Source organism: Pieris rapae, chromosome 21 (assembly GCF_905147795.1).
Source record: "Pieris rapae chromosome 21, ilPieRapa1.1, whole genome shotgun sequence".
NCBI lineage: Eukaryota > Metazoa > Arthropoda > Insecta > Lepidoptera > Pieridae > Pieris > Pieris rapae.
This window is the reverse complement of record NC_059529.1, coordinates 1,124,941-1,149,134: the sequence shown is the minus strand read 5'-3', so window position 1 is coordinate 1,149,134 and position 24,194 is coordinate 1,124,941. Positions and strand designations below refer to the sequence as shown.

At 32.6% G+C, this 24,194-nt stretch overlaps 2 protein-coding genes across 5 annotated transcripts in view; one reads left to right on the top strand and one right to left on the bottom strand.

Moving 5' to 3' along the window:
• LOC110996127 (sialin) overlaps positions 1-1,695 on the bottom strand; it is a 47,895-nt gene extending 46,200 nt beyond the window's left edge. Inside the window, exon 1 of the mRNA XM_022263658.2 lies at positions 1,512-1,695. The gene's annotated coding sequence lies outside the window, so the exon portion shown is untranslated. The remainder of the gene's footprint in view (positions 1-1,511) is intronic.
• Positions 1,696-2,742: 1,047 nt separating this feature from the next.
• Positions 2,743-24,065, top strand: LOC110996134 (protein bicaudal C homolog 1). 4 transcript variants are annotated; one of them, XM_045632926.1, is made up of 21 exons: positions 2,743-2,967; positions 3,285-3,429; positions 3,673-3,716; positions 4,132-4,201; positions 4,981-5,060; positions 5,786-5,848; positions 8,528-8,677; positions 9,247-9,360; positions 10,903-11,028; positions 11,787-12,005; positions 12,855-13,026; positions 13,712-13,896; positions 14,546-14,741; positions 15,215-15,309; positions 18,370-18,472; positions 18,705-18,806; positions 19,646-19,779; positions 20,700-20,819; positions 21,253-21,391; positions 22,266-22,385; positions 22,740-24,065. In XM_045632926.1, the coding sequence occupies exons 1-21, from the start codon at positions 2,899-2,901 to the stop codon at positions 22,844-22,846; spliced, it is 2,553 nt and encodes an 850-aa protein (XP_045488882.1). In that variant the 5' UTR covers positions 2,743-2,898; the 3' UTR covers positions 22,847-24,065. The 4 variants fall into 4 exon arrangements, with proteins under 4 accessions (XP_045488882.1, XP_045488883.1, XP_045488881.1 ...); XM_045632927.1 differs by having other exon boundaries at positions 2,743-2,976; positions 3,285-3,417; XM_045632925.1 differs by having other exon boundaries at positions 2,743-2,976; positions 14,555-14,741.
• The last annotated feature ends 129 nt before the right edge of the window (positions 24,066-24,194 follow it).

Below are 24,194 nucleotides of genomic sequence, written 5' to 3'. Positions count from 1 at the left end.
TATTTGATACTTGTCTTATTTATTTTTTAATAATTAATTTTAACCTATCTTTACTTCTTTATTTCTAAGAATACACAGAGAATCATAAATGTTTAAAATCTTGTATGAATTTGTGTGTTGGCTTGACGATATTAATTAAATAAACATGCAAAATGGCTGAAAAAATCCCAAGCGTAATTCGTTGCGAATACCGCTATTTTCGTACACCAAGGTCATTGTTATCGTCACCAATCGATCTCTAAAGGGTACTTCCTATGGAAAACATTTCAAAGTTGACATAAAAAAGCGAATAAGGTGCTCGGATTGTAAGGATTCGCCCAAATAGCCAAGCCCCCAACGACGTAAGAAAAATGAAAAAACCACGACAGGCCAGTGCATGGCACATACATACGTACTACTGTCGTACAGCTATTTGCTACAAAATTGTATCTATCTATATTGCACTATTTAAGTATGTATGTTGCTTCAATTAATTGCCATATATTTTTATTATTTTTAAATATATACTTTAGTAGCTTAAAAAAACATAAGTTTTATATCGGACTAACGTTTACTACTACTAAATATTGATTTAGTATTTAACTGCCAATATAACCAGTTACTTTCCCTGATGGAATTCCTTTTTAGTACACTTAGTTAAGTTTATATTACGGCGATAAATCAATCACATTATTATTACAAACGCGTAAAACAGAATCTAATTTATGCGTCAGCGCAAGCCGGTAACGACCTGGACATGAGTTAGTGACTGGGCACTTTTGTGATAATTGTAATGTAATATTGAAAACCAAAGATAAGCAACCGTGGAACTTCCGTAGAACTCGCCATTCTATCCACCTTGGTCCAAGAAATTATATGAATTATGAACATTTTGTAGGATATTGAAGGATTTTATTAGCTGACAACGAATGTGTGCGGGAATCGTTTCAGCCGTTTAATTACATAAAAAAACAATATGCAACAATGTACTTAATATAACTAGCTAATTATTATATTAAGTATAATACCGCTGTAATTTGATAGAAAATATTTTAGTTTTATATTTTCACGTTTTTTATAAACTTATCATTTTCGATTGCAACTAACTGTAATCTAGACTTAGCATGTTAATTCACAGATCAAATAAGTTTTTAATCTCTTTTATGTGCCGTAGTCACCCTCATGTTGATAGCTCGGTGCTTTCGACAGCTGTTCGGTATTTCACAGAATTTTAGCCTTTAAGTATTTAAATATAAAGTTCGATTTTAAAAATTAAATTGTAGAATTCTAATACAATACTATTCCAGAAACGGTGTATGAGCCACGCAATTGATTTGCACTGCTTAGTTAAAAATACTGACAAAATAACTAAGACGTAATTTTTCAGACAATTACTTACTGTTTAAAATGGCCTAAATCTAAGTTATGAAAATACTAATATTCTTTAATTAAAGATTCGTATGGACACTTATTGATCATTTTACGGTTAAAAAAATTAGTCAGGGAAAGTTAGGCAGACTTAAATTACTCACCGTTAATTTAAAACACTTAAATAAATTCACAAAACTTAAAAACACACAAAATTACAACTTAAAATAAACCTTAAGTAAAGTTTTTAGTAATAAATATCAAGCTTAAAGTAATTAATCGAAACGCGAATGGAAATAAGCGCGCACCCGTCTCCGACAAGCGCAGAAACCCGACTAATGCGCCCTCACGCGACGATTCTACAAAATTGTATTCGCATTCTCAAAATACTTTTCAATGTCTGGCCAATGAAATATGGTCCGTAATCCGTAGACGTACATTCCTGCCAAATAATGGTTTCATTCATAAGCAATTATTATAAGATTGACTTCTATATTCATTACTATAACGAAAAGCTTATTATAAATAACTAGCTGACCTGGCAAACGTCGTCTTGCCAAACTACTACCTTTAACCCAGCGCCATCTGTTAGAATTGTATCAAATAATAAACAAATGTTAATGTTATCGTAATTTTAGTAAGGATGCCTATTTTTTTGAAAATGAAATATAGCCTATGTCACTCAGGAATGATGTAGCTTTCCAACAGTGAAAGAATTTTTCAAATCTGCCAAGTAGTTTCGGAGCCTATTCAATTCATACAAACAAACAAACAAAAAATCAAACCTTTCCTCTTTATAATATTAGTATAGATGAAAAATATAAACGGCGAGTGGCCTTAGACCTAGCAACCACAGACTCTATTTTATATTCTTTTCTATTTGCAGTAATGTATTATTTGATAATTTGACTGACAGTTAATTCAAGAATTTTAAATTAACATATATACAACATTTTAAGATGGTAAAACGTGGCATTATTATGTGGCATATTATTTATTCAAGTACGTGTTTCCTGAAATTATTTTAAGTGGCGCTCTCGCCGAATAATGCGGTTGGCGCGATGCATTCAGCGTTCCTATTGGCTGTTACTAGACGGGCCTCCACAGCATATACCACCAGGCCATTTAACTTTATATATTTCTCATTAATCTACAGACTATGTGACATAACGATAGGTTTTTTAATAAAATTTTAATGCGTAGTTTATATGAATATAATTTGTAGGTACAAATATACAAATAAATTAAATTTTTATAAATACTCCTAATCTAAAAAAACGTAAGATCAAATTTCAAAAGGCAATTAGTACCGTAAATTTTATTAAATGCACATTTTTTTTTACAACTACCCTCATAAAGCATATAATTTTGTTAATTTAGATGCCATGATGACTTTAATAGTCGGGCACAAGTTGGGGCGTAGTAAAGCTGTTTTAATTTTAATCTTAAATTAACGTTATTTTAGCTATTTTAAATTATTCATCGTGGAAGTAATTTATTTTAAGACAGTTTCAATAAGATAATATTTTATTTCATCCCTTATGTATAAAAATGGAATCTAGTAATTTTTTAAATGTAAAAACGCACGTGTCTGAACTAAGAAATGCCGACAAGGACTCAGTAAGTGAGGTAAAACCTTTTTAAATTAAATTATCTATGATATTTTGATAAAATCTATTGGAGGTGTAACTTATTCATGTAAAGAAAGATAATCTTTTTCGTGATTAACCTTGCTTGAAAGTGTGCAACGCCATTTTGATCATGCTTCCGATTTTTTATTGTTATTAAATTTAACAATGTTTTCGTATATCTTGTTTTCCTTTTTCAAAGATAACTTTTCAGACACTGGATACCAGTGGCCTGTATCTATATTTTTAATCAATAAAAAAAATATTAATCTGTATAGGCTATTATATATATTCTTTTCGTTTTCGTAGGCTTCTGAAAGTGGAACAAGTAATTCTGTGACGTCAGCTGAAGACCTACAGAATGTCGCATTGATATTGGGGCTTGCGAATGCTGAGGATGTTCATCAAGAAAGATTTCGAGTCGACAGACGGCGTTTGGAGGGTATGCTTGCTGGTATGTTTAATAGGACTGGATTTAGATTACAATAATCCAGAAGTACAAAGTTAGGTTAGCATGGTTTCAACCCAGTGCTATTGCCAGAAAAGGAAAGAAGCAATTGCTTTGCTTCTTTAATAAGGCAAAACCAATCAAAAGTATACGTATTTTTTTATTATCTATACATCTGTAGCTACGATCTAAATAAAAAAAAATAAAGGTTATTTATGCGATGCCATTTAATTTTCTTAATATGTTTAGATAATTTGGATGTGTCCCAGACTGCGCAGGCGTTCTTTCAAAAGGTAAGTTTTATTTAATTCAGTGGATTTCCCCTAGCCCCAATTTATTTTCTAAATAAAATAAAAAAAATATTTCAGTCGAGTTTTTCAATTAATATTTTTATTATGAAACTAAATATGTAGATTATTTTAGTCTTTAACAAACATATAAATACAGATAAATGATTTCTATTAATATTTAAGAAAAATAACATGTACATGTATGTACAAAGGTGAAGATAATGAAAATTTTTTTTAAGTGTTTACGGTTTTTTTTACGTGTTAGTACTCTTTTTGGAGCCCCTGGTTGCCTTTCCCTAAATCTGGCCCTGTATTTTATCAAATTTTTAAAGTAAATTTGTACCTACATACATATTTTAGTTATATTAATCTTAATAACTACAATAAGCGATTGTGAAAGTATTTTTTATTATTTTAGGTTATGGATGAGACCCGCACGGTGATCAACTGGCCTGCTCGCCTTAAAATTGGAGCTAGATCAAAAAAAGGTAATATGAATAAAGTGGAGACAACCAGCAGGCGATCAGCCTACTGTGCCTTCAAAGCTGAAATAATATTTGTTTAACTAAGAATCCAGAAGCTCTATTATTTCTTAAAGATTTTTTAAACAAATGCATTAAAACTTATCATTTACCTATACAACTTACACCCAAACAAAGTTTAAATAAAAAACCGTTAAAATATTCTTATAGGATTTAAAAGTTGAAAAAGTCAAATAATAAAAACTTCGGTTAATCGCTTGAAATTCAAATAATTCCGTTAAAAACGTTTCCTATAAAATTAATTTATAAACGTTTACTTAAGAAAATATGAATTTATTTAACTAATTTTGCTATAACTTTCCTATATTAGACTATTTACTAATAGTTTACCTTTATAAAAAAAATATGTTTTAATTGGCGTGAAATGAAACGTTAAAATAGGCGCCAAAATGTCTATAGCCGGCGCCAGCTAGGCGGTTATATTTCGAGAATTATTATTTTTTTGGATATTTTGAGTATTTTACGTTCGCGCGTCGTATGGGACGAATGAAATTGAAATGAATTTTAATTTTCTTTGTTAAAATTATGCTTTTTTTTAATTAAGTGTTTACAATATTAATTTAAGATGGTTTTTGTAAATAATAATGATGAAATCGTGTATAGTATTTTAACACACCTGCGTGATAATAATTTTAGAGATCTATTAGGTAAAATTTAATTAAACGTGTAGGTATTGTGTTTGTTAATAATAGAGTGGTATTATTTATAAGAAGTATTAATTTTAGACCCGCACGTGAGAATATCTGGTCTCTCTGAAGATGTGAAGCTGGCTAGAGAGAAAATAATGCAGTTACTAGACACTAGAGTGAGTAATACTAAAAACTTCTATTATATAAATTCTTGTAGTAATTTTAGCCAATTTTATGTAAAGGTACATATGCGTAGGAGAGTATTATTATAATTTTTCATTACATAGAATATATTATCAATAAATAAGATATAAAAAAGCCCTTCGCTGGCTAACCTTACATGTACCGATGTCATGGTATTTGTTTAAGAAAATCAAGGTTGAAGGGACATGCAATTGGCACGGCAATTTTAAGTATTAAATGCTTATTGAATACTAAATAGTATTGTGTCCTTTCTCAAATATTTAGCCTTTTATATTAAGGATAAATTATATGCTGATTGAATGCGAAATGCTTGTGCACGTCAATTTATAACATGTACTTAATTTAGTTTTTAATAGCATCTTGAATGCTATCTCTCTTTGAAGCCTCTCTATACGAGTAATAGATAAAATAAGTAAATCTACAAAGTGCTTAGAATAAATCTTAATAAATTAAAAATTCCTGAATTCGCCCAAATTCGTTTTGAATAAAAAAAAGCCTATTTAGGAGCATTATATATTTTTTAAGTCAAGTTAATAAAATACATAAGTCATCTTTATTATATCGTTACATAGATTACATGCGGAATATAAAGATAGCCGTCATACTTTTAATATGAAATAAATACAAAAAAATTATTAGTCACTAAACAATCAAAGATAATTACTTCTAATAGATTGATATATATTTCATATTTCAGAGTAACCGTGTTACAATGAAAATTGACGTCAGCTACACAGACCATTCGCATATCATCGGAAAGGTAAGACACACAAAAATATTACGTCTAAACATTATTATTACCGCCTCTATTGTTCCAGAGCGTCCAGGGTTCTAGATATATATTTATTTAAGTTTACCACAGTATACATAAATCTACAGTTATCGAAATATAGATATATTTTGGTAAACATAAATGTTACAAAAAAATATAAACATTAAATTTGCTATTATAAAAAATACAATCAAAATACAGTTATGAAATGGATCAGCCAGAGTAATCTTATTTAAAATTATAATCGCGAAGAATTCGAGTGAGTGGTACCTGAAGTTGGTTGGTTTTTGCAGACAGAATTTTGAAAACTGCTAATTAATAGTCCCTTCGATGTCGTTGTAATAGATTTTGACTGTATTTCGAATTTTAGTCTCTGAACGTATTAAAGCAGCGTGTCTGTTATATTAATTTTGTAAATCTATACTTAATAATATTATAAAGAGGAAAGATTTGTATGAAACTATTGACGATAGAAAAAAAAATGTTTCACAATATTAAAGAACATATAATCAATATCTACAATAATTAAAAAAATGTATTTCCTTACAAAGCCGGCAGGGGCCGTTAGTTATTAATTTAGCATATGTTTGTTTGTAACGCCAGTCCAACTGCACAATACAATTAAGATTATAGAAACTCATTTGACGGGCTAGATATCGAAATATTAGTATATATATTGAGACCACTGAAAGAGTTAGTATTGGCTTTATAGGTTTCAGCGAAGTCTGATTCCTTCGGTTCGAACCAGTTTGCGCATTTCACACTCACCGTTACTGTGAGGTGATCGTGAATCCGACAAATTAGACCCAAAAATTTTGTATCAAGCACAAAAGACTGATCATCTATGACAACAAAATAATACAGGGGTCTAGGCTCTGAATATGACTTTGTCCCATTCGGTGTCAAGACCCTTGTTCTGTGGGGTCTTAGCACGTTATTTTTTAGGGAATTATAAAACAAGTTAGTCGACATCACAGGAGAACGAAGAGCTCACAGCTACCTCGCACAAAGAATTAGTCTAGCTATTCAAAGAGGGAACGCTGCTAGTATCTTCGGAACCTTGCCTAAAGGGACTCCTTTTAATAATATTTTTTAATTATTAAATTTTAAGGCCTGAGCGACAACTACTCCAAAATGTCCAGTGAAACTTATGTGAAATTTTGTCGGAATAAAGGCTTATATTATAGTTTATTTCGTATACAAATAGGCTAATCTTGGACCTGTTGACAATTTCAAAATATTTAGGTATTATGTATGGCATATGAGCGATCTCCAAGTCATATATGCGTAACCCCCAAGTCAAGGAGCAATTTATCAGAATGAAATTTACATTATAAGGTTTTTAAATCAATACACACCTGTCATTGTCATGCAAATACTCAATGCCGTGATGTTGGTAGCTGCAATGTCATAAATCACAAACGCAACGTACAAACACTACTCACTAGTGCGGGTTATGAATTAATCTTTCAACAAAGATAACAATGTCGCTACTATTTAGACCCAACAACCCATCGACATATTTTCGACTAATATAGTCTAACTTTAGTCTCTACTTTAAATAACCTAACCTTAAAATTAAATAATTATAAAATATTATTAAAAGGAGTCCCTTTAGGCAAGGTTTCGAAGATACTGGCAGCGTTCCCCCTTTGAATAGCTAGACTAATTCAAATGGAATCAATGTCATCTTAAAAACTATAACATATTTGTATTGAAAGTGTCATTCATGACAGTTATATGAATTCAAAATTCACTCAGCCATTAGACAGTAATGCGACAAGTTGTAATGCGGGCATTTGATTTTAATATACATTTTATTTAATGGGGGTTTGAGGTCACTCGATACACAAGTTACTAACGGAATTATTACTAGTAAATAACTCGTGACTTTGAGCATGTCATGCAGTTAGGCAGGATTCGAATGTGGGTGGAGCCGAAAATTAAAAATACCCCAATATATTTCCAAGATGACCCGCGCATACAGTAGTCTGCCCTTGGGTGCTCTTGCCATGCTTGGAGATTATGTTGCAGATGTAGAATAAATAAAAATATATACATAGATTATTTACTTTAAAGAAAACACTTGTTCAACGGATTGAAGCTATATATTATTATAAACTTATAATTATTTTACATAATTTTAAATCTTTCCCGACGTTTCAATCCTTTATTCATAGCTTCAATCCGTTGAAAAAGTGTTTTCTTTAAATGTGTAAAAGTTATGTTAATAAAATATAGTAGGCATAGATTAAGTTATGAATAAATTAATCGAAAATAGATAGATTATGTTAACGTAGCTAACGTAGGATAAGGCTCTGCTGTTACCGCATCCCGCATAAGGCGATTGTTGGTGGAACCTTGGGGTTTTAGTGGGTATGCACAATAGCGAGTCCCATATAACCCTTCTGCACCAAGCAGTTGCGCCGCGGAAGGGTATGCGCAATGCATTTCCCCAAGTAAAAAAAAAAGCTAACGTCAGTTCGGTTGTTCGATGTTAGTGGCGATCATCATTCACATTCGAATTCAAAAAGTCATCACGCGAATTAAGTTTGGTCGCGGTTGTGTGTGGTTGTGTGTTGTGTGTTCAGATATATGTTAAATGTAACACTTTGTTTGAAGCTGGACTGGACTAAACATTCAAAAATCTTGAACATTTAATTATAGGGCGGTCTCACAATAAAGCGTGTAATGGAGGAGACAGGATGCCACATACATTTTCCGGATTCGAACAGGACCAGCGCAGTGGAGAAGAGCAACCAGGTGTCCATCGCTGGTGACATGGAGAGGGTTGAGCGAGCTCGCGCCAGGGTTCGGGTAAGTTCTCTTTAAAGAATACGTAATTTTATTTCCATCCATTGGCTGGTTTTATTTATTTATAGCATAAATGCCAAACAATAATAAGAATATATACAATTTTAATAAATTATATTACTATTATATATATATATCTTCCCAATATATTTATAGTCTATAAATATAACCAATAATAAAAAATAAAATTCTTTATTTGTTTAGCAAAATGTATAATCGCTCTTCTTTAAATTTATAAAGTTTCAAGTCGTAATCAAAACAATTGTTTTAAATTAAAAAAAAAACGAGGGTACTGTAAAAGTAATAAATTATAATGAAAGTTTACTTGTGTATGTGTGTGGAAGATGAAACAGAAAAAAAAGAAATCTAAGCGATACAAATTTATCTTAATGGATTTAACAATGCTTGTGTTTTGTTATAATTGAGTGTACCCAGCCAATGTTGTCTTACATTTGTGTAAATAACTGAGTTGTACTTCGTAAAGATCTTGCCTCTGATGTAGTAAGGTTCAAATAGTAGCAAAATACGTAAAAAAAATCTGTATACAGGGGTAAAATTTATTTCTTTTCCAGGCTTTAACCCCACTGATCTTCACATTCGAGCTGCCAGTTGTAGGAGCTTCGAACCCACTTCCAGAAATAACCTCGCCCTACGTCCAACAGATACAGGACAAATTTAATGTTCAAGTTGGTTCATATTTCAATAGTTTTATTATCTATTTGATATTTTCTAATATTCATGACTTATATGACAGTGTTAAGCATGCGACCTCAACCTCAGAGGTTCGATCCCCAACTAATGGACTGTCTGATGATGATTTTGTATTTTTAATTCCGTAGAATTCTGACAGCTGTCATTTTTTGACATGTCACAGATTGTAAATCTATTAGCCGGGCACATTTTTCAATTTTAATACGATGAACGTCTGTCTCTATTTATACATAGTATTTGTTAGTATCCATTTTATTAAGTGCGGTGCTCCAAAATTATAGTGGTTTTACGACGAGTGATAATTAAGTCCCTTTTCATCACTAACAGTAAGAACAAGTAAAGATAACCCCGGAATTGGTAGGCAGTGATGCCAGCTAAAAAAAAATTAATTAAAATTAATTCAATAAAATGGCCGTGATATAGAAATATTTGGATATTATTACGTCACTTGAGTAAGTAATTTAGATTTATCTGTTTGTACGTAAAAAATAACAAATACATAGCATTTTAATTTTATTGTCCTCAAATGGATCATTTTTTTCACTTTTTTAGTAAAAACATCTATATTTCATAGAATTATAAAAATCAGCATTCTACGGAATGAAAATTAGAGGTAGTAATTCATTGATAATATATTTATTTTATTGTAATTTCATTCTATATGTGTATGACAGTCGCTCGTACGGTGAAGGGAATTCGTGCTTCGGATAAAAAAATGGACAGTAGTATTTTTATTCTAGGAGTACATTGTCTTCACATATTTAACTAATGTATACAAATATTGTAAATTCTATTTTAAAAGAGTAAGTGTGGAGTTTCTTGCCTATTCCTCTCCACGCGAAACTATCATTTGGAAGGGCCAACTATTTTATTGAAATAAATGATTTGACATGTGTCAGACTTTTGTCTGACCCATGATTTTGACCTGGCCTATGAAACTAGGTAAGAATCAAAATCAAATCAAATCAAATCGTTTATTTGCTAGAATAGTCTAACAATTAGTTACATAAATTACAAAAATCCGCCACATATAAATAGGCATGCAAATGTCATCTTATTTTTTATTTATTTATTTATATAAATACATTTATTATCCTTTCAGACATGTATTCTGTTCTAGTTCTTATTTTCTACCTGTGTTTATTCATTGGTTTTATTAATTATGACACACTTATAAATTATGTAAGGGATGCCGTAGACAAGTAATAATAATGAATAACAAGACTAGTTATTAAATCTTACATTTAGAAAAATGACAGCGCAGAGTCAACTCCCATAATCCAATTCGACTTAGGGTCCTTCAAGAAAACAGCGTACCAATTCTTAAAAGGTCGGTAACGCACTCGCGAGCCCTCTGGCATTGAGAGTGTCCATGGGCGGCGGTATCACTTAACATCAGGTGAGCCTCCTGCCCGTTTGCCCCCGGTTCTATAAAAAAAAACGGATTATTTCTAGCGAGGACGTCAGAGGCATTATTTTATTTATTTATATCAGCAGTTAATGTGATACATTAATAGGTGATGCTTCGCAACCGTCCCAAGTTACACGCGAATCTCGTCGTGGTGAAGGGAGTCCAATGGGAAGTGCAGGCCACCATGGAGGCTACCACTCTGCTGCTAAATTACTTGTGTGGACAACATGCAGTAAGTATATGTCTACATCTGACCGCTTTTGACGTCCGTCCTTCTATGTGAAAACAGCGTAACAATTCTTAAAATACTGTAAAGTAATTTGGTATGTTCCATTGTCATACATTTTTGCTGTAATTTTTTGTTTTCGTAAATAAACATATACTAATGTGGGAATTATGCAATTGGTGTGATTCACTTGACAATAGAAAAATACATAAGTTTCGTATTTTAGCAACATATAAGTTGAAGCAATGGACAGAAAATGGTGTATTCCACTGTTATATAATTTTTTTGTTGCAATTTTCACTTTCGGCTACTCAGTACATAATTTGCGTGATGAGCAGCGTTCTTCAAAAAAAAAATGAATTTATTAATGTCAAAGGCAAAAACTAAAATAAACAAATTTGCTTAAATTTTTCATAAGGCGTTATTTTATTTCACGCAATCAAGGATATATTAAGGTACTAAAATATATGGGTATCAAACATTTTTGCGTTATATAACATTTATACTATTATATTATTCTTATTATATGATGTTTCTGTTTCTAGGCCCATTTGCCTCCTTTACATAAAAAAACACTTGCCCGTATAAAGAAAAACATTGTGAGGAAACCGGCATGCATTAATATCAGGCGCATTAGGCTGACTTACTTGTCTATATAAGGACACAAATGATTACAAAACAGATAAAGAAATTTGAGTGTTTTAGTTCCACTGTTTTTTATGTCTACCCTCAATTTTAAATATATAATTTTTTATGCTACGTAGAAACAAACTCACGTCCAAATGACGTTGGAGATATCACCAATGCACCATCCGGTGGTGGTGGGCCGTTCGTCTGAACAATTGAAAGTGATCATGCGTACAACTGGCGCACAAATAATGTTCCCTGACGCTGAAGATCCGAATATACCCACATTGCGCAAGAGTTGTGTCACCATCACTGGGGCTATACAGAATGTGTACGCCGCTAGGCAGCAGTTGGTGGTGAGCTTTTTTGGTCTACCCTCTTTATTTTTAAAGTGCCCATGTATGTCTACCCTCCAGTTTTCGAGTTGCATGGTTTTCAATTCATAATAAATACTAGGTGTGTCATCTGTCATCGGCTGCAAATTAGTGCAATGACGTCATACCCTGAAATGTGGTTACGAAGTTACTCCAAATTAGATCTTAATATTTTTATTAATGTACCTGTACGCTTATAAAAAATGCTTCTAAATTTACATTTAATGCCAGTTCTCTAATCAATGGCGTAGAACAGACGAGAAGTAGGATAAATCTCTCCATCACTTTTAATTCGCTAAGGGTTTTACAAAACGTTTGCTCCTCACTCCATGTTAAATATATTTTTCATCTACACACAGACAGAATACAGCGTAATTTTAATTTGACCTGAATTTTTAATCTTATACCAAATAAGATAACATCTCATACAATGATAACGGATCAGAAAGTCAGTATTCTGTGTAATTTATCAAAATGCGTACGTCTAAATTACAAGTTTGGAAATATCGAGAAATAAATGGTAAGAATCTTTATTAATTGGATTTAATTCAACTAGAATCCCTTACTCAAACTTCACTACTACTAAAGGGCCGAAGTAGTGAAGTTTGAGTAATTACGTAAGCATATTTACTGCAACTTTCTTCTGATAGATAGATAAGGTTGACCACAATGAATGTTGTAATATGTGTAATGTGGTATTTGTTTTGGGTCAAATAAAGAAACTTTTTATTATTATTTTTTTATTATAGAGGACAATTAATCTTCTCACTTCTTACTGATAGAGTACAAATAATTGTTTTATGAAATGTATATATATATATTTTCTTACAGGGAAGCCTTCCCCTGGTGGTGATATTCGATGTCCCAGACGATATGTCGCAACGATTCGAGAACGATAACGTGACGGAGCTGATGAATAAGTTTAACGTCTACATCAGTGTGCGCAGGAAGCTGAAGCAAGGGATTGCTTCTATCGTCATCAAGGGAATTGAGAGATGTGCTGGTAAGTAATATTTTTTTTTGTGAAACTTCTTTATCATTTTTGGAAAAAAAATACCGTCACAGCCTTTGGTTACGCGTCACATGTTTCGGTTACGCGTCACATTTTTCCATTACGCGCTATATTTTTCTTGTCACTACCACGGTTGATTCGATTTGAAGGCATTACTATTAACTATATAATAACAATACAATGATAGTAATAATTCTATTACAATTAATTAAATTCTAATTCTGTAAAAATTAGCTAATGAATTTACAAAAAACTATATAATATATTTCAGAATGTATATTTAGTTTTTTTTACATAAATCTGAGCTATGAGTGGAGGAATCCCTGTAAAAGAAATTTTTATGCTAGCGATTTTTTTTGTTTATTGTTCTTAAAGTTGACTAACCGGGTTGATGTCATCCCAAAAAATTTGACACCCGATGCGGACCGCCCCCACTGCCCCCCTTTTGTTACGCCACTGTTCCGATCTCTTATGAAACGTTTTTGACATTTACATACAATAAACATTAATAATACTTAAATTTAATGAATCAGAAATGATAGTATATATATATATAGATACATATAGTATATAATATAGTATATATATATATATAAGTATACCTTTTTAGGTATACTTTCAAATCAAAAAGGATTTCTTGAAGAAATTGATTAAAGCGCCATCTGTGATCTTCTAGGCGACATCTACGAAGCCCGTCGCGAGTTGCTCGGCAAGCGCGAGGCGTCTCTGAACGCCGAGATTCCGGAGAGCTACAACATCCCCAGTCTGACGAACGTGATGCCCAACTTCCCGCCCTTCAATCCGTTCTCGCCGTCGCACTCCAGTGTCGCCACCAATTCTCCATCTTCGCCGTTTTTGAGGGTAAGTGTCTCCAGTCGCCACTCATGTCGATTTTTGTTGAAAAAGTCAAAAATAATTTATTAATATAGGTAACATAATGTACTCTTACAGAAATATTAAATGAATCTAATTTTACATTAACTGCCAGTTCTCAAATCAAGGGCGTAGAACGGAAGAGAAGAACTGGTAGTAAACTCTCCGCCACTCTTTTTGTGTGGCTTTTTGAGTGATTTTTGTATTATAACCCTTACATGTTGGATAACTTCTAATTGATGCTAAACTGTATGAGCGTAATCAACGAAGAGTGATTCGATGTGGGATCTCTCTTCATCTTCTACCGCATTTACCATGGAAAGAGTTTAGAGGAGTTCCAAAATACCATTTCGTCGTTTTTAAGGCAGTTTTTGTCGCGCACCACTACTATGTGGGGCTAGATGGCCACTGAAGTATAACCGAACCAATTCGACTTAGGGTACTAGAAAAGAGTGTAAAAAGGCCGACAACGCACTCGCTAGCCCTCTGGTATGAGTGTCCATTGGCGACAGTATCACTTATCATCAGATCAGGCTCCTGCCTGATTATTTATCTTTCTGACTGGACTTGTTGAGGACTCGTGAATCTCTTCTCGATAATGATAAGAAATCCATCGGCCAAAATTACTTTACTGTAGTTGTTCCAGGATTTCTCATCCTACGGCAGTCCGATGTACGGGCAGCACCCACCCACGCCGGGCGGGTTCCCGGCACCCATGTCTCCAGCTATCCCGGTGTACGGCAACTGGCTCATCCCGTCCCCGCAGCCCAGCACCAGCCAATTCCATTACCCCATGCCGGGCACCTCTGCGCCTTATCAGGGACCTTGGAACTGTAAGACTTAGTTGTTTATTCATTTGTGGGGCATTTTTATTTTTATTTTTTAATTTAAAGGCAAACATGACATACACGAAAAGATCATACAAATATTAAACTAAATTATTTAACAAAACAAACAATCCTTTTATCCTTCAAGAAAAAAGCGTACCAATTCTTAAAAGGCCGTCAACGTACTCGCGAGCCCTCTGGCATGGAGAGTGTTCATTGGTACCACTTAAGATCAGGTGAGCCTCCTGCCCGTTTGCCCTGTTCTATAAAAAAAATTACAAATATCGATTTTAATGTTTTGTAGATTGTGTATTTGATCCTGATCGCTCAGGGGTATGGGGCATATATATTAGAAAAACCCAACTTTTAATTCCTAATCTAACCGATATAATATAAACTTAACAATTTTCATAATTTTTTGTCCAAAATCGAACCTACCACCCGATAAGCTTATAATAAAAATGAAATATTTAAATCAGCTATATCGGGCAACGGCGAGAGCAACGTTTCCAGTAACAACATGATGCAGCAGTATCCTGGCAACTCCCACCCACCCAACTGTGAGAGCAGACCGGTATGTCCCCATTTAGATTACTTACACCATCATATAAACCAAAATCGCGTGGATATCTCATAAACCACTGAACCGATTTTGATGAAATTTTGACTGTTAAGCCGAAAGTACGGGCAAAGGGAAATGCCTCTTGGCGTAGAGCTTAGTGGAGGCCTGAAGAGGAAGGAAATATGTGATTTTGATTTAGGACAACTGTTTTATTAGATTTGATTTAGTAAATTTATGAAGTCGCTGTACCAAGGTTTAAAAATTAAAAAAAAAAAGAACATTGTTTCGTGATTCTTTGAAAGCATTTAACTGTTTTCAAAAGTGTAGGGTTCAATTCAAAAAGATATAGTACGTGGGAGAGTATTTAATTTAAACCAGTGTTTTCCAACGAAGAGCCCACGACCCAGAGGGGGGGGGGAGGGGGATAATTTGATACTTAAGGGGGGCTATTTGAAAATATATTGTAATTGGTATATCAGTTTTTCATTATATTTTAAAATCTACTTCCGCTATGGAACTTTCTTCCAAAAAACTATAATTTTTGTGAGTCTTAGTATTGAGTAATTCAATCTAATGTTAATAAGTAATAACTTATTTGATATGATAATGTTTTTCTATCATCATATTTAATATGGCACATAATGGCGTGCAAATTTGTTTTGTTTTACATAGAAATTACATACATAGCTGATTCACTTTCTTTGCTTATTTATTATTATAACTAAAATATGTTCCTTTGTCGTGTCTCGTCGTTACCAATGTGCGCGGGCGCATATTTGCTTCTATATATAACCGCGATCTCCCGGGCCTATAAAAGCCGCGCGAAGCCGTCGCGCTCCTCAAATGCTTAGACATTGTTCATGATCTCATTTACGAATATCGAAAACGAATAAACGAAGTCATCTTCCACGTGATGGGTGAGTTCTGAAGTACTAATTAACACATTAAGTGCTCTTCTCGGATCCGAGTGGAACAGGGTCATAATAGCGGTGCCGACCACTCGGATCCGAAAGATTTATTTTTAATAATAGGTATACGTTTTAATCAAAATTCGTTAAAAGTTTTTTACTAACTTTTAATATTATATTTTAATATATAAATTTCCTAATTGTATTTCCGATTACTGTACTTTATACACACTTATATACATAAAGATATTTCCTCATTTATATTATTATTGGTAATATAAGTATATTATGCGAGTGGGGCATATCATTATGTTACATTAATAGTGCATAGTTAATTCAATGGTAGCTTTTCCCTTTATTCCTAATAAAAAGTATTTTATCATTAAATTAGGAATTTTGGCCTTTTGGCCTTTTGACCGTTAGGCCTTTTGGCGTTTGGGCCTTTTGAAAGTGAAATTACAAGTTAAAAATGCCTAGTGGCCCCTTTCAAAAGATATGGAGAAGACTGGACAAGAAACTAAAAAATAAGTAAACTAAAAATAGTTTTTACTATATTTTGTATACATTGTTTTTTTTTTATTTGATTATATTAACAAAAAAAACTATATTAAAATAAAAATATCGAAACCAAACCAGATAACTAAAAGATTATGTATATATTCTAACATATTCACAAATATTTCCACTATAGATTTTAACTTATCCATAAAAAATCGTTTAACAACAACTATATACTAAAGTGAGATTATGCTGGTGACATTCCAGGGTGTATTTATATCGCAACGGGTGATATATTAAAATCTAGAACATACTGAAATATCTGAAATTCCAATTCAAGTTTAATTTCCGTCCGCATTATTAGTGTTCTTAGTTTGTTTTCGTTAACCTTGATGGCATTTTCTTTTGCGAACTAGCAAGATGTGGAGTCGATTCCCGGTGGGGGTCTGTCCTGAGAGATACGACCTCCACCTAGTCAAAATTCGAGCGTACTCATTCCTCAAAGGCCAGCAACGGATCCACTAAAAATGGGTGTCTATGGGCTGCGATGACTGCCCCTTTTAGGCGACCCGCAGGCACGTTTGCTCCCCTTTTATATAAAAAAAAATACTTTTTTATTGACATGGAATATTTTGCTATGCTACCCCATAGAGATTTTTTTTTACAATTTTACTATCCGAAAACCCCTCTTTAAAAGAACTCGAAACTTCGAGTTTTGAGCTTTGAAAGCTTTCTTTTATATTTCGAATAATTTGTATTTACGTAGATTTACCATTTGTATTTAATAATAATAATATAATATATTATACATTTATATTACACATCCATTTATTACCTATTGAAAACTATCCGATATAATACCTATACTATAACTCGATTTAAGTTATGTTATTTATGAATAGTTTGCTAATGATTAAGAAAAGATGTGGTTACTAACAAGAAATGTGTCCGCCACATGTACGCGGTGATATTTTAGTTTTTTTAGATTACTATTTATGTATTTGGCGAGATAAAGCAGTCTTACGATTCTACAAAATTTTCATATCAATATCCATAATTTATTTTGTATTAATTTAAAAATACCTAAACATAACAATCAAATATTCATGATTTAAAACTTTTTTAACCTACACATGAATAATAAAAATTAAACCAAATTTAAAATGTTTGGTCACTGAAGTAAGCTTTACGCCTGTACTCTGCCATAACTCGCTGTATTGCAATACTAATTAATATGTACTATGATTTTTAATAGCTACAGTTTTTCATAAAGTTATTAGATTTTTAATGTAGAAGTAAGATTTTTAATGCGAAAGGTCCCTTTTTTATTTACTACATTATTTTTTTATATTAAATTATAACTTCGGCCATTTTAACAATAACGTACGCGGTTATCAAATTTAAATAATGTTACAATTAACTCCATTATTCTTTAACATTCAGGCAATTCGAATAAGGCTCTTATAAGAAAAGTACGTACCAATTCTTAAAAGACCGGTTGTGCGCTTGCAAGCGAGGTACTGTGAGTTTCTATTTGCGCCCGTTTGCCTTTTTTTATAGAACTGTAACATAGAAAACATTTAGTTGGGGATTTCGACGATATACTTTCATCATATACTAAAGTATAAGTTTATTAAATATTTTCATCATTTTCGTATTTTTGTAGATATCTCTAACTCAGCTGTTAAACAGCAGTTCCGCCTGCAGCAGTGGATACCAGAGCAACTTCACCGGCAGCTCTGTCTCCATAGATGCTCAGAATATCTCCGGTATGCCTATATTTAATTTATGTTACATGTCCACTTCCACAGATAGATGGCATAGGTGGATCTGCTTGTCTTGTAATAAAACTGTCGTGGAAATGTGTCTGCCACTGCATTAAAGAGGTATTTTGGTTAGATTTCCTTCAATTTAGATAAAACTATAATAAGTTAGGAGAAGTGTTGGCCTAACAGTTTCTACGTGCGACTATCATCACTAAGTCGTTAATATTTTATTCAGCCGGGGCTGAGAATAGTGTGGTGTCTCCTTCGGTGTCTCCCATCAGCAAATCTGCGGTCAGTCCAGCCCAGTCATCAGAAAATGATCAGTCACAACAACAAGGTAATGCTTTTGTTGATTAAAGTAGTAATTTCTACTTAATTGCGAACTTTAAGTAAAGCCTACTTTCTTCCTGTCATGTTTTTACACTATGAAATTATACTATAATATATTTTATTAATTATACTATTATGTTATTACACTATTTTATTGAAAAGAGATAGTTAGATTTAAATCAAAGCAGAATGAACGACCCAACAGTACTTTTGTTCATTCAGGCTTTTTAAAGTATGCCGATTACATCACTCCCTTCAATTTTGAATTATTTTATATTATTTGTTTAACGTAATATGTTGATAATATAAAATTTATATTATATTTTATAATTATTAAAAACTGATCCAGAAACCCTGACCATTTTGGTCCTTCGAGCCGGAATAAAAAATAAATAAAATAAAAAAATATAAAAGCCTTTTTATTTCCTACAAATATAACTTTTTACATAGGCCTACTTATCTAATTAAAATTAATACCATCCTATTTTTATTTATTGTTATTTATATACTACTTATATACTATTTGCAACTATATATATCCTATTTACTACTAGATAATATTTACTATTACATTATTTTATTGTAATATTAGCTGGCTTGGTTAGATTTTAGTATACTTAAATAATATAAAGAATATCGAGACCACATACTCGAGCCGGAATAACCGGATTTAATTATTTTTAAATTTACACTTCAACATACAAAAAAAATCCTCTATAGAAAATGTCTGTTATATTTTAAAACAAATACCTCCTTTGAAGATACTCTTCTATCAATACTGTCAAAGCTATCAAAAAAGAAGAAAAATGTGTCAGAACTTTAAAATTCATATTTTATTCATGGCAGAGCTGGCGAACCTGATACTGGAGCTGAAGAACAGCGACCGTCGTGCTCCAGGATGCGAGAAGAAGACTTTGGAGACCATAAAACAGCTCTCACCGCTGTCAGAGTACAAGAAACTGCAGCAGGAGGCTAATAAGGTGAAGTTAAGATGGATTTTTTTTTTTTAATTTAACTCCTATGAGCAAATATTTTATATATTTTAAGATAATAAAAAGTAAGAAATCGACGAAATAACGGGTTGGAGTATGAAATCATATACGCGAATTTGATGATACTGATTATGTAGTAATGGGCGTGGACCTTGATTGGAACACTGGAACACCTCCAAGTCATTTTCGCTGCATTGTAATATTATGTAAACAACTGAAAGATGTTCAGCCAGTTGATCAAACCGCTAGGCAAATAACTTGGATCGATGACGTTTCATTACTTGCCTAGCCTGTTGACTGTTTATTTAAACATAATTAGAAACTATTCTAACTGTGTCTGCGTTGTAAAATACAACTTTGATGGTGTTTTACAAAGTTTCATGAAAAACAACAAGTAGGTACAATGGAAGATTGTTGTGACAATAATAATGATATTAAATTTAAAATTATTATATCAAATAAATCAATATTTCATCAAATTCATTATCAAATATTTTTTTATTTCTGCCAAATAATGACCTAAGCCAGTTTATTAAAATATGTAACAAACGCTACGGCTGAATATCTTTCAGGCCGTTAGTTAAACCGCTAGGCTCTTAATTGAACGGCTGAATAAGCTAGTTGGCTCCGACATATATATATATTTATTTAAACCTTTATTTATATTATATTTATAGCTGATGTAACAAACATACATTTCGAAGATTTAGAAGCCTTAATATTGTCTAATTTTGACAATATCTTATATGATCAAACTCTTATTTGGAGTCGGTTAAATCTATTTACCATGATGAAAATTTGAGCACTCTACCAATAAAACAATGACGTGATCACCTAATCTGAAAGCGCACACGAAATATATCTTAAATATGTCAACAGACGGATATTTTATTGATTGTTTATCACAGGCAATGCGCGAAAATATAGGCAGCGGGTATCGCGTACCCACAACGAGATGGTCCGGGCATTATTTCAGCAACACTATGCCCGCTACGAACGAACCCGAACCTGGCAGTTCTCATAGCACTGTAAGTTTATTTATTAAATACTTTATCCTAACAGTATTAAGCCGATATGCGTCGGGTTGTCTCTCTCCCTAAAATATGGCGAGGGGGCCGATGGCTGACCATGCGTCATACTCGTGAACGGGTGCTATTTGTGGTGACTGGTCGTACTTGAATTGGTGTATGCGGTGATATTAGTTGTTTATACTACGTATTTGCGTGTTGTTCTCACGAGTATGTAAGTGCGTGCTCCTATTTCACCATGCCCCCTGCTGATAGAGGACAAATATTTGTTTTTAATTTATTTTATTATTTATTACTCAAGATGTCATATGGAACATGGTGTAATGCTTGCAGTTCCTTACAAACATTATGTAAAAACTTGGCGATTAAAAAGAGTGGCGTAAGAGAACTGACGTCCTGTAATAACAGGCTTTTGACTACTAAATTATTTTAGCCCGACAAACAGTGCAACATTTTGGATCTGAAGAGAATGAGCATAGTTGATAATTGCGCGACCCCACCCAAGGCCAAGCCATGCCGATACCAACAGCTCTACGACATGCTTCAAGACATTGGCCTGCAGAAGTATATAGGTAAGTAGGCTTAAATTACTTTTTTTTATTTGGTGGTAAACAAAAAATTGGTACCCAAATATTGTCGCCCTAAATCTGCTCACCTAGGATCCAGTTTTTCTCATACCTGCTGGTAAATCTGCAACTGCATGTGACACAAAACAGATGAAAAAAATTAGGGTTTTAAATTTCCAGTTGGAATTAAAATTTATTGCATCTTTTCTATGCTCACCATTTTTGTCGTGTATTTTAGAATAGCATTATATGATGGGGTGAACTTTAATAAGTAAAATGTATATGCCAATCTAATCCTGATACTTCTTGGGGTTTGATTTAGTCAGTTACTGTTTTCCATCTAAAAAATATATATGTATTCATAATGAATGATTCCGGTAGGAATATAATGTAAACCTACTAACACTTAGATTTAAGTTATTAAGTTGTATTTACTAACTTTGCTATGGAAACTTTTTTTCCGAAATAAACAATTAAATTAAAAAAAAAATAATTACCACGTAGAAAAATTGTCGTAAGCTTAAACAATATAGCGCCTATATATGTATATTTTTATTGCATTTTAAAACGTTAACAAAACAAAACTAATTTCTGTAGGTACTTTTGTACTAAGACTTCGGAAAAAATGTTTTAAATCCCAACTAGTGCACAACTTATGGTTACTATTATTGATTTGGAAAAATATGAGGCCTGTCAGTCTCCACTCATTTACTCTGTAACTTAACAGCGATTCCGATTCCAACGTTTTTGGAAGTTCAATTTAGTTCTCTCAATATCCTGATGACGCCTTGTCGATGTCGAAATGCGGAATGCTCATTAGTATTTGAAGTAACAGTGATGGCTGTCTGTTACACTGATTTATATTTGTTTTATTTTATAGATTTGTTTAAAACCCACGAGTTGGATATGCAGACGTTTGCTTCACTGAACGACGCGGATTTGATTGAGATCGGAGTAACTGCTTTCGGCGCTCGCAGGAAGATGCTGCTAACCATTGCAAGTTAGTAAACCTTTTATCCTAACTGTTAATATTTTAATTTGAAAATATTCTTGAAACTCATAGATAACTTTATTAGGGATACATACATAGGGATTTTATTGAATATCGATTTTTAATTAACTCTCTAGAGATTCTTACTACTTCTGAGATCTTTACTGCGACATACTTCGTACGAATGGCCTCGCTCTTTTGTTCTGGCCTTTTTTTGTCCTTTTGGGCCATTTGGTAAATTTTTGACAACTCCTGTTCAACGAGCTCAGTGACCTGCCCATCTCCAACTTGTGTAATGGATTGTGGATTGAATTATTAAAATGATTTATTGTTAGCGTGTATTAAATGTAAATTTTGTTTCAGAGCTGCAAAAACAGGCGAGTACATCCGGAAGCGTTACTCCCAATCGCAACTTAATGAATTCCCCTCCACAGTACAATACAAACGCTATTTCCAAGGACAATTGGTAAAATCATATCCCAAAACGCTTATGAGACTTATGAGCTGGTTTCATATTTATATTGTGACCTTTAAATACATAGACTTCCTAAATTAAAGCAAGACTACAATATCCCATAAGCGTTTATGTATAAGTATTTCTCTATCGTCCAGAAGCCGTATCGGAATCCTTTCAGTTACGAATCCGATACCACTGCTGAACGAATAGCGATCCGTCGATCTCAATCCCGGTTCCATTTGAATGTATGAATGGATTTAAATTTGAAAATGGAATCGGGCCTCAATGCTCAAGACTGATGAAGTATTTGACAGTTTGATTTATGGCCGTGTAACTGTCATCGTTGTAGTCTATGATTGTTGTTATTTTATAGAATTTTTTAATCGTAGCTCTAAGAGCGCATTAGACGTGTATTAGTCTCGAATAGACAATAATTGTTGAAGTAAATACGGGCCTTGGGCCATAGTTAAGTGTAGTTTAAGTTTTTAATAGCATGTTTTATCTTTTGATTATGATTTTTTTTTTCTTTTGTTCATCTGCGACAATTGTAATCACGTTTTTAAACTTTGATTATACACCAACATCGAATTGCAGCCAATCAGCTCTTTTGATTACATATTGTATTGAAATATGTTCATCTAAGGGACGGAAAACGTTATTTTTACAAGTGAATATTTCGAGACTATTTTTGGCCTTTTCTCATAATCGAGGGATTTTACGAGATACTCGCTTTTAAAAATAACAAATTGATGGCGAATCAATGACATTTGGTAATCATAAGTCACATTTGGATTGTATCACATGACCACCGAATATTCCGGCATCTTTTTTCTTTGAGCCGTATTTTAATCAGATAACATATTTTTTTTAGTTGTAAGTGCATTTTTGATTTTAACAAAGTTTAACATACTAATCTAATCTGAGTATTGTGGTAATGTTTTGGCGCATAATATCTGCGTCCATTTAATTATTTCTTTTAATACCACGATATTATGCACCATTCCATTTACATTTTTTTTTTATATTTTAAGTTCACATTTTAATCATGAGCTTTTTCGCCATTTTAACAACTGATTATGGAATGGTTTAAATGATTATTGTATCAACGAAATTTTGAATTATTTCATCGCTGGTTGATTGGAAATGATTTGAAATGGCCGATGTTTTTTTAAGTTTTCTTGTTTTTTTGAAAGTTTTGCTTGAATAAATTATGCATTAAATTTTGAGGTCTATAATGCTAGTTTCATTTTTTCCCCACATTGTAGTGTTGAAATGTTATTTGAAAAAATGATTCTGTTGGAAATTACTTCAGTTATAATACAAAGCCATATTTATTAAAAACATAAAAAAAAAGTCCTTAA